Source organism: Glycine max, chromosome 10, assembly GCF_000004515.6.
Source record: "Glycine max cultivar Williams 82 chromosome 10, Glycine_max_v4.0, whole genome shotgun sequence".
Classification (NCBI taxonomy): domain Eukaryota; kingdom Viridiplantae; phylum Streptophyta; class Magnoliopsida; order Fabales; family Fabaceae; genus Glycine; species Glycine max.
The window spans coordinates 38,694,593-38,706,474 of NC_038246.2; the positions used below are offsets into that span (position 1 = coordinate 38,694,593).

General features: G+C 28.6%; 1 protein-coding gene across 3 annotated transcripts; it reads right to left on the bottom strand.

Annotated features, from left to right (window-relative positions):
- Positions 1–4,614: 4,614 nt before the first annotated feature.
- LOC100794039 (probable protein phosphatase 2C 73-like) lies at positions 4,615–8,316 on the bottom strand. 3 transcript variants are annotated; one of them, NM_001414950.1, is made up of 6 exons: positions 7,861–8,316; positions 6,496–6,821; positions 5,995–6,309; positions 5,624–5,741; positions 5,248–5,471; positions 4,615–4,971 (listed from the first exon to the last, which is right to left on the bottom strand). In NM_001414950.1, exons 2-6 carry the CDS (start codon positions 6,736–6,738, stop codon positions 4,765–4,767), a joined length of 1,107 nt encoding a protein of 368 aa, NP_001401879.1. In that variant the 5' UTR covers positions 6,739–6,821; positions 7,861–8,316; the 3' UTR covers positions 4,615–4,764. The 3 variants fall into 3 exon arrangements, with proteins under 3 accessions (NP_001401879.1, XP_040861518.1, XP_040861517.1); XM_041005584.1 differs by having other exon boundaries at positions 4,665–4,971; positions 6,496–6,709; positions 7,861–8,039; XM_041005583.1 differs by lacking the exon at positions 7,861–8,316 and adding an exon at positions 6,946–7,823 and having other exon boundaries at positions 4,665–4,971.
- Positions 8,317–11,882: the final 3,566 nt, after the last annotated feature.

The following is an 11,882-nucleotide window of genomic DNA, read 5'->3' on the forward strand; positions in this document are numbered from 1 at the left end:
AATCTAGTGAATATTCGCGACACACGTCCAGTCGACCCCATTTTTTTGTGCTGTCCCTTTCACATTGTAACGATAATTTAGTTTCTTTTCTTTCATTTTCTCGCGGTATGATTCGCGGTTTGGTTTTCCGGGAATGCAAATACACGCGCGGGCAGAATTTAATTCCCGGCCCCACGTTTCACTGTCGGGTTTTTACTTCCATTTTTTTTTGGCGTGACGGTGAGGGTTTAGAGAAAAAAAATTATATTTTATTTTAATTTAAAATTTTCTGTTTTATTTTTTTTTCTTCTCTGAATCAAACATATCCTTCAATAATCTTAACCAATTATAACTAACATTCTATGTATTAAATACAATAAAATTTCATCTACTTTCACCTTATTATTATCTCTAAAATATTGTTTATTTAATTGAGATATTAATTTTAATAATTTTTTTATTTCTTATAATAAGTTTTAATAAAAGATAAGTTAAAAAAATAATTGAAATTAATTCATAATCTTTTTTTTCTTATATTTGAGATGGGAAGAAGAATAATTATAATAAAATAAATATTAATTCATATTCTACGGTCTATTAATTCATATTCTTTTTTTTTCTTAGTTAAGAAAGGATATTAATTAAAAAAATTAAAAGAATAATTTTTTTTGAAATTCACAAAATTGAGATACTCATGATTTTTTCTACGGTCTATTATGAGCTCTATTATGATTTATGTAGTAATTCCATAATAGAAAATGAGATAACCTACCTTGGTTGAAACTCAAAAACAACTTTCGTAGTACCAATATTAATGAGACGGTGATTTTCACATCAATCGCATTAGACATTTCTGGTTGTTTGCAAAATTCATTAACAACGAATGGCTTAATAAATAAAATTAAACATGGGAGATAAAATTCCTTAAGGTTAATAGTTATACTTACTACTTAAAACCTAATAAAAAAAAGTACTTACTACTTAAAATAATTAAACATGAAGGATAAAATATCATTGTAGTATGTTATTATTATTTTTATAAAATATTATTGATATAGTTTAAAGTTATTTGAAGGCATCACTGTAATGATTTTATTATCATTTAATGTTTTAAATTAAAGTAACACACTAAAATAAAAAAAAATTAATATAGTTTTTAGATTTTTTAAAATTCTTAAAACAAGTAACTGAATTAGATTGTTAACATTAATATTTTAAATTTTTACTAATTATTTTTTAAAATTTAATATTACTCAAATCTAAAATACTGTATAAACACTAAAACCTTTATTTTTTACAAACCATCAAGTTCAGAAACATTAAATACATGTCACAACCATCATTTAAATTTTAGTTTCTTAACTCTTGGACGCTGAAAGTATTACCATGGTAATAAAGTTGGAATAAAAATTTCAGTAAACCTGGAATAATTGGGAGAAATGTTAGTACCTAATAAATAATGTGATAATATCTAATTATGTAAAGGTGAAAAAAAATCACATAACTGCATAATATGATAAAATACACTGTAACTAACAACTATTGGCGTGTTATTATATATATAATATTAACTATTGGCATGTCATGTAATATTTCTTTTTCTCTTTTTAATTAAAATAATATTAAAATTAAAAGATTCACTATATAAACCTATCATAAATTTTTAAAATAATAAATATTCAGTGTGATGAAAATCATTTGATATTTAATTTAATATATTGTTTATTTAGGAATTAATTTAATATATTGCTGATAGTAGTAATTTGATATAATTTCAATATTTTGTGGACTTAAAATAAAATTGTATATACAATAAGAATATTATCTTTTTCTATGATTCAGAAAAATATGAATATTATATATTTCTCTCCATGACATAAAAGACCACTTATTAGATACAATTATTTATATTCCTTATTATTTCACAATTACTACGTAAAAAAAAAATTGTGTTTTTTTTTCACACCACACTGCATTTCCAATTTCAAGCTACATTCATCACTCATTCCATTTATTATACATGTTAACTGCAAAGTAAAGTTTTTGACAATAGCTTGTTATTATTTAAGCGGGTTAAAATAAGTGTTTATTTTCTAATCTAGATGTACAATGTTATCTGTTGTCGGTGCAATAACTTTTAAATTAGTTAAGGTATGTTTTATTATTGTCGGATATGCATTTCTATATTATTATATTATAATAGGTATATATTATTTTGGAAAGAAAATTTTGAGAGAGAAAAGGAGTTCTAAGGGATGTGACCCTTTAAAGAAAAAAATTTATAATGGGTAATTAAAACATAAGAAGAGGGATAGGAGTATACTCCCTTTAGTCTTGATTATAAGAAGAAAAAAAAATACATATTTCGTATTTACTAAGAAAATTAATTAATTTCATTAAATTGTGTCATTTTTAATTAAAAAATAAATATTTTTCTAAAATATCCTTAGAACTTAATATTAAGTACAAAATTTTTTTTGGACCTTATTAAATAAAAGGTATTTTAGAGATAGTCTCATTAAATAAGACAAATAATTGAGATTTATTTATATTTAAGATCAACAAAAATATACTTTTTTTTGCTTATGGTTTTCAATTAGCTTCTAGTTTTTTTATTAATTGAAAAACTTATTTGACTCTTCGACAAATAATATTTTTTTTGTAATTTCTAACGTTTTTTGAAATATTACTCGAACTAACATTTTTTAAAATGATATCTTCTAAATTCTAGTTTTTTATATTTTTTTTCTTTTTTATTCTTAATATATTTATCATATTTTTTGAAATATTACTCGAATTAACATTCTTTGAAATATTTTCTTTCTTTTTTCAATTATTTTATACTTTTCAGTTACTTTAAAGACTAATTTTATTGAACACTTATAGTTTAATAAGTTTTTTAGTTAATTTTACTGAAAATAACCTATATTCAAGACCAAAGAGTACTTAAGAAAAATGGAGGTGTAAATAGCAAATGTCGAGGGCTAGCTCATTTTAGTTTGTATACCAAATGGGCTTACATCTTTCAGACCCGTTTGTGGGTCATCCCTCATTGAGTTCCCCTTTGCACTTTGCAAATTTTGAGGCTCTTGCATAAATGGACAAAAAATATAGTAAAAAAACATGTATATCAAATTTAAATGAAAACATGCTGATGATTAAACCAATTTTAAACTAAACAACCAACAAGACAAGTTTAAAGCAAATAACTAATAACAATTACACACTCTGCTGGACTAAAGACGCAACTCAATCCTGTGGCTAGCTGAAGAGAAATGCTGGTGATACGAATGCAAGTGTGGATTAGAGGCCTGCAAGAGTATTGTATTGGCTATGTACTCAACATTTGAATAGGAAGAAAAAGACATACGTTTTTGTACCCAAACCAATGACAACCTATCCTTCAACCAGTGTTGCCAAACTTTTGTAATTGCCAAACATATATTGTAGTGTCTGACTTATTGTAATTTAGGAAAAAGAAAGAAGCAATCTTGCGCATTTAAAACATTAACGGAGGAATTGGTCAAATTTAGGTGCCAACCCCTATGTCCATGTATTGTGGCGGTCTTAAATATAATTTGAAATTGAAAGTTACGCCGCATGTTTTTATTTCACATGCTTAAATTTGTCTGATTACCGAAAAAAAATGACTAATGCCATCATAAACTGGCTGGAGATGTATAAAAAACTGGCTGGAGTCTTGACTCTAACTTTACCCAAATTTGGGCAGGAAAATTTACTTAGTTTACATTTTGATTTATCTGGAAACAAAATTGGGTTTAATCATACAATTTGACTTTGTATTTTTCTGTCTGTCGAATAGTCCCAAAAGAAATATCAGAGAACTGCTATATAGTACAAATAATTTTGTATGAAAAATAAAATGAAAGAATAGATAACAATCAGAGTTTCATACATTAGTGATTTGGCAGAAAACATAAATGAATTAAAAAAAAAGCAAGTTTATATTGCCAAAAAAAATTGTAAAAACTAGCACTCGTGTAAAAAATAAAAATTCTGACAAATATCTTCACAAGTAGATATTACGTACACGAGAGGCCGGATGTGGAAAACCACATTTAGTGGGCAATAATTTTCTAACCATATAATAACTTCATATTTTTTTTATTGATGTAATTTTTTTTTGGATACTACATATTTTATTTAGTTCTCATTTTTATTGGAGATCTCAAATCGATTGGTGGTAAAGTTGTATCAAAATTTTAAGACGATATCAAAATTTTATCTAATGAGATTTGTTGAATTTATTGAATCACTCGCTACTTATCAAATCACTCACAAATATTCAATCTTACAAACTACATGCTCAAAATCTCCAATCCTACACATGTAATGAGATGTCTTGACATCAACTAATGAATGAACCAAAATAATATATCCAGTGAGGATAACCTTTATCTTCGTTTTGTATAGTTGAATTAAATTCAAAGTCATGTTATAAGACATTTAGTGATATATAATTCCATACTTCTGTGCTTGACTTTTAGTTTTACTACTTTCCCTTGTTGACCATCATTTTGTTGATTTCAACGTGGGAATCATCAAAATAGTGGAATTACGCACCTCACGTTAGGATATGGGTGGTAGCAAGTTGCAACTAAAAAAACAAAAAATGAGTAAGGCATCATTGATTAGGTTAACAAATTAAAAAGGAGACTGAGACATGACACCTTCTAATGAATCAACCTTAATATATAGGACCATGTTTACATGGATTGAGCAGCAAGTTGCACTTGACTCGGCAATTTTACATGATAAATGTTTCTATTCTTCTAGGGTGGCAACTTGGTCAAGTGAAGGTGAAGAGTGAAAGAAGAGACAAATAGCTGAAATATCATCCATTGCAATGCCCCTCCTCTTGCGTTTCCATGCACGCATTGCACACTCCACCAAACGTTTGGACGAGTCGGTTCTGTCTGGTGTTGAAGATACAATATCCACCGCTTCTTGATTGGAGATTACATCCCACACCTATAATAATATAATAGCATTAACACATGCAAAAACCATATCAAATAGCTTTAGCTAACTTAACATTCAGCAATAGAATATTAATTTGTCTGATATTGATAATTATTTCAAGACTAAAATATGTTTTAGGTTCCTGAAAAATGATCGATTTTTGTTTTAGGTGTTCCGAAAATTTTTTGGTTGCATTGAATTATGATACATCAAAACTTTTGTTTCAAGTGATGATGTGACACCCTATGAACATATTTTTTAAGGATAAAAGAGTGTTTACTATACCCCATCAGTGGCAAGCACAACAAACTGGTCTTTGCTGGTTATGTTCCTTTGTGTTACCTCAGGCACTGAAATAAGACCATACTTTTTGACGCAGTAGTCACCAAAAGCCCTTGACATGGCAAGTCCTGGAAACTCCTCATCCGGCAACCACACCCTGTGCACCCCGGGCTCGTCGTCTAAGCAGAAAACTCGTCCATTGGACTCAAGTATTCTCTCTGCTTCCTCTGCAAACCATATGTAACCACATTTTTTAATTTACGAAAAAACTGTTAATATCGTGACACATGAAGACTAGTCAGGAATAGTGTACTACATGGTCCTGAACCATGTAATAGTTTCTCCTTAAACTGACAGAATGATACACGTAAACACTTACGAGGTAAATTGGGCTTGAAATCTACTGTCAGCTGAACTGGTACCAAACTTCCATCATCTGATGTTGTAGCTAACACAGCACGAGAGTCACCAACGTTTGCAATGATAATGAGTTCACCCTGCCCATTACAGAATCAAGATAAGGTTTGGTAACCACCAGATTCATTTTGCAAATTAGGTTACTAGGCTATTTTCTGATGACACATCTTTTTAAAGTACTTTTGGTCCTTTTCTTTTATCCAAATTGGAGTTTCGTTTCAATAATTTCTACAATAAATATTTGCACTAAAGGTCAGAGAAGAGAATGACACCAAAAACACTTAAAATTTTACATTTAAGTTTCTATCATTTTGGCAAGCCTTTTCTTTTTACCTGTCTAACAATTGACAAGGCAGTTGTTCCACTGTAAAATGAATCTATCTTGCGATTCTGCTCTAGTTCGCGATCAATGGCAGCACAAGTCTTCAAGTATGAATGCTTCCACATGTTAAACCGGTGTTGTTTTTTCTCTGTCTCTACATCAAAATCAACATCTGAATCAAGTGGAGATTGGGAAAGTGTCTCCTGCCAGTTGCATAGCAAAGATGTTGGCATTGATTTTCGTACTCTTTTGGCCACAAAGTGACCCCATGGCCCATGCCCATCAAAAATCCCGCAGAAGATCATGTCCTCTTGGCATCCAAATTCCTATAACAAACATCAACACACACAAACGTTGGTCTAAGAAACATCAATGGTTATTGAAGCAATTAGTTAACAACAAAAATCTTGTCTAGTAAATCCACTCATTAACACACACAAATGTTGGTCTAAGTAACATCAATGATTATCGAAGCAATTAATTAACAACAGGAAATAAATATTGGTACATACTTCCCACACTATGCAGCAATCCTGATTGACTCCTTTCTGGCCTTTTTTGGAGAAAACTGAGGCAAAGTTGTTAGAACCATCAACATTAACTGTGCCGGAGCTATGCAACATGAAGTGATTTCTTTTGGCTTCCTTTGCCATTGCTACCGCCGCTTCTCTTCCATTACATTCATCAGAACTCCTCCCTTTCTTCGTTGCAAAAGACTTTGCCAACCTATTGAACGCAGATGAAAAATGCCCCATCAACGCTGCAATATGATGATTCCACAACTGAAAGCTACTTAATTAGGCCTCTTTTCTTCCTTTGATTTTATATAGTACAGAATCTGGACAGTGAAAATTCATAACAGTTAAACGTTAGTCATAGGAAGAACAATTTCATTTTCTTTTTTTATTTGTGTTTTAGTCTTTTCTTAGTGATAAAAACAAGAGGGAAACAATTGAATGTACTGTGTGTGGTGAGGAATCCTGGGAGATAATGTGATGGAACAAAAGACACTTTCTGACTCAGAAGGAAAAGGATTCAGGATTCATTCAGAAAAAAGGCTAAATCCTGAAAGAGCTTAATGACAAAAAATAGTTTCCTATTCTGAATTCTGAAATCCAACATTGCTTCTGGAATTCTCTATGAAGAGGATATGTGGAGAAAGCAAGGACAATGAAAACTTATTGAAGCTAAAAGAAACGAAATTAGATACGCCTTTGTTACTATCCTGTCATTTTCCTCCCTTGGCTCAGAAAATCAAAAGGGTGGGCCATAGTTTCTTCTTCCAGTAAGCATACCAAAAGTAGGAGAAAAAATTTGAGCATAGAAAAGTCTGGATAAAAGGATTCAGCAACTCAAGGTCATTTTCTTATTGCTAACTGAATTGGGACCCAAAAAAAATCATTTTTTTACCTTGCTTTTTCCTCAGATTGGATTGGATGTTTCATCTCATGTAAAAGAAACCTATTTTATTGGTATTTGCAGAATAAATTACGAGATTGTGCATATAGGACCTGAGGAAAACTAAAACTTTTCAAGAGGAATATATCTAAACAAAGCCTATAGGCTATAGTAGTAGCAACTATTTTAACTACCATCTTAGTCCCTTTTCAAAATTTTATAGAATTGGATGAAAACAAAAGGGAAGAAAGAAAAAGTTCAGGACCTTGTGACCCCCCATTCCACCCCAATCTTCAAAGCCAGAACAGAAACATCAAAGAAAATAAAAGGAAAAAACAGTTGGTTAAGTTCCTGATCCAATTATGAAGCCCCATTTTCTTATATGGGATCTGAAATGGTGTTAAGATAACATAAGATAACAAAAGCCTTTGAAGAAGAATTAAAACAAAACAGAGAAATGGAGTGGATGGATGCAAGACCTTTGAAGAAGAAGAAGGAACTAGCTAGAGAGAGGCAGTAGAAGGAGTTGTTGTGGCCTGAAGAAAAGGATGCAATTGGGACAAGACCAGCTGAGACTTCGAGAAAGCAAAGGTGTGGAGGGCTTTGTGTCCATCTTTGAGTGACTTTGTTTGTTTGGTTGTGGTTTCTTCTTCAGTTCCTTTTTATCTACGGAGACCAAAACAAAGATAGTTTTTCTATGCACTCAGTGCATGAAAATTTTGTATTTGGACAGGTGTCACTTTGTGTGACTAATAAAAACTAATTAAATGCTATAATGAAAAAACGATCTCTACTCTGATTTTCTGTTTACTACTTGCTTGGTTCCTTTCAAATTAAGAGTTGTGTGGCCTTTGTTTTACCAAAATTGGAGCTCTATTAAGTCAAGTTATTAAGGGAGAAAAAAAAAAGCATTACCAATTTTGGCCAGAACTTGCACATGGCGAATTGAATTACTATATCTTATTTAGGTTTCATGAGTTTATTTAGCAAATATTTCTTGCTTCATGTGTTTCAGGAGCATATCTAGAAATTATTAAGAGGCTTATTATTTTATCAGAAAAGAAAAATCTCAAGACCTCATATTATTGCTTTATAGTTTATACATGAATATGGAAACGAGGAGGATATAGTGTAGAAAAAAAAGTCTTCATGCGAATGAAATTAATTATCTGTTATTTTATGAGTATAGATGAAATAATGTATTTCGGTTTTTATTGAATAGGCATGTGCTTTTCCCCACATATAGGAACTCAGGAAGTTATAATTTATTCTTAAAAAAAGGTATAAATTATATAATTAATCGGAAGATTCCTACTGTTTGGCTATATATGTGTATTATATATATATTATATTCTGGTGTTATTGTATCCGAAAGCATGGGATAATAATTAAGTAGATACTAGATAAGATCGAGCCGTTGTCAGAAGGTATTTGTGAGAATATGGACCTTAATTAATATCTTTAATGTTTCATATTTAAAGCATGTAGGAGAAGGGAGTGGAGAACTTCACCAAGAAAAAAAAAAGGTATTCGAGTATAATGATATGATAACTTGAAAATTTTCAATAGGAAAATAAAGGGTGAATTTCTTGCCATTAAATAAATACTACAATAGTAGCCGATGGCATATTTATATTTGAAGATAACATTATACTAATATAGAGTAAAAATTCAATGCTAACAATATATACAATTTCAAACTATCATTTATCACAAATTATCATCTATAATAAATTTATTAGTTTTTAAAATAATAATCTTAAAAATTATATCAATAATAACTTTTAATTGATCGATGCTATAAAACTCCTTATGTTAAAGATACATAGTCATTAAACTTTATAATATATATTACTTTTTATAATAAAAAATGCTAGTTTGTTATGGTTGGTACTTAGTAATGCCAAAATGATGCAGTAAAAAAAGTAATGCAAAAAAGATTATATAAAGAAAAAATGTTACCACAAAACTTTTTGTTAATACACTCTTTATTATTTAAAATTTATTGAAAATTATAATAACCAATGATTCAATAAGTTTCACTTATAATTTTATATTTTTTAATAAATTTTATTTAATAATAAATAATACATTAGAAAAAATAAGATAAAAATTATTATTAAAACTTCTCTTGTATAAATTTTAAAATGCTAGTAGCATCACATTTAGTAACATGCTCTCTTCTCTTAATAAAAAAATATTACATATCATAAATTTTTATGGATCCTTCAGATCTTTCTTTAATATTTTTTTTTATAATTTATAACTTTTAATTAATAATAAGAACATATTACAATAGGTCTGCTGTCATCACTCGTCCAAATTATTTAGACTATAGTACTATGCAGGGCACCCACAGCTAGTAGCGCTGCTAAAAATTAAATATAAAACAATTATTTTGGACCAGTTTCTTAATTAATGAATATTTATGACAGAAGAAAAACAAAACGAATCATTTTTTTAATTCTAAATTAAAATCTGCTTACAATTTTTTTTACAATTATCTCTTTTAACTTTTTCATGAGTAGTTATAAATAAAAAATGATATTTACATTTAAAAGGCTCCCCTGAATTATAAACTCTTCATACTAGGTCAAAAAATGTATTAATAACAGTATTATATCCACGATAACTTAATATATCACTGATTAATAATTATTTCCATGCTCTGATTAATAATATGCCTAAATTCAACATATAACTATGCAAAGCAATCGGTGATCGAAATTAGATAAAAATTATTTAGTGATGCATTCACGCTATGGCGTATGGTATGACAACAAAGAATTTCAACAAGAGATACTTGCACAGTTTATGACGTATACGCATACTTTTTTCTTTTACAAATTTTATTATATATACTTACTGCATAGTACAAAACATTTATTAATAGAGATTTTTTGTTAACTGAAAAAATATTGAAACTGATAAGAAAGAGACTTTTTGTTAAGAAGAATATTTCATATATTGCCTTAATAACAGAAAATTCATTTATTACGTCGAAAGCTTCTTTTTTTTTTTTATCTCATTAACCAACGCACCTCATGTACAGAAGAAGAAAAATCGAATTACAAAAAGTTATAATTCTTTTATTAATGTATTTTATTCATATTTTATTAAAATTGAGATGATCAAACATTATGTTATAATTCTTTTGGACTTCTTTTTTGGTGAATAATTCTTTTGAACTCATTGAGTAAAAAAAAAATCTTTTGAACTCATAACTATAACTATCATAATAATGCCATTCACATGCATATCGTTATTTTGACTTTATTTGATTGACAATTTTATTATAGTTCTTTTTTGAACTCAATTAATGTTCTTTAATTTATACAAATGATTTTTTTTGAACTCATAGATAACAGTCTTTTATATTTAAAGTACTTATCTGACTTTATATATATATATATATATATATATATATATATATATATATATATATATATATATATATGAGCGAAGTAAGAAAATTATTATCCAGATAAGTAATGGTAAGTTTTGTCTATAATTGATGTGTTGAACAGAGATGAAAGAAATATGATTGATAAAAAAAAGAAGAAGTAAGAAATAAAATAAAAATGAAGGTGCTTTTGTTTAATGGAAGAAAAATAAAAAATCAGTTAAAGAGAGATAAAAAAACATAATTGAAAAATAGAATAAAAATATACATAGATAAAATCCTATTAATTTTTTAATTCTTTTTTTTTTAATTTCTATGATACTAAACATATTTAATTATTTTCATATCTTTTTTTCTCCTCCCTCCCCTTCCACCAAACAAGCCGAAAGTGATCAATGGCTGAGTTTTTAAAACCACTAGCCAGAGTAAGACATGAAAAGCTTACATCTTTTTTCCTAAAAGATATTGAAGCTACACTTTATGGCGTACCAAATCCAATTCCAAGAAAATCAGGCAGGAAAGCCGCACCTAAAATAAGTTTGTCTTTTATCAAAGAATTAGGTAGTATTATTACATTAATTTTGTTTATGAGTACATTATTTTCTTATTAGTATTTTAGTTTAAGTAATGTACAAAATACATATTTATTTTTATGAACCATAATTTTTTTATAGGAAAATTAAAGACTAAATTAAAATTTAATAATTTTTCAATAGAATTGATTGCTGTATTTCATAAACCTCGTAGCTTTCTGTCACCCTCTTCACTTTTCATTGGAGTAGTGGTGTTTTTAGGTGAAGAAAAAACAAATCAGAAGTTCCTCACAAAATCTGAATAAATTAAAATTATAACAAAAAGAATGCGTAAGTGCAGGGCTGGGAATGAAACCTTAATCTAAGGTCTATGAAATAGTTTTGCCGCAGGACATGTTGGGGAATATATTATGTATGAGACATAATTATTTTTTATTTATAAAATTTATAACTCACACACCCAGCTATACAAAAAGATATGCATATTGAATATATCAATAAATAAATAAAAAACAACCATGAATCAAAACAAGATCTAGCGTGTCATGTCACTAGCTAGTTGTAA

Coding starts and splice junctions, on each gene's coding strand:
- LOC100794039 (NM_001414950.1), bottom strand. CDS start 6,738: ATGGGGCATTTTTCATCTGCGTTCAATAGGTTGGCAAAGTCTTTTGCA. Junction 6,310..6,495: donor ATTGCTGCATAGTGTGGGAA/GTATGTACCAAT, acceptor TGTTTGTTATAG/GAATTTGGATGCCAAGAGGA. Junction 5,472..5,623: donor TTTCAAGCCCAATTTACCTC/GTAAGTGTTTAC, acceptor TATGGTTTGCAG/AGGAAGCAGAGAGAATACTT.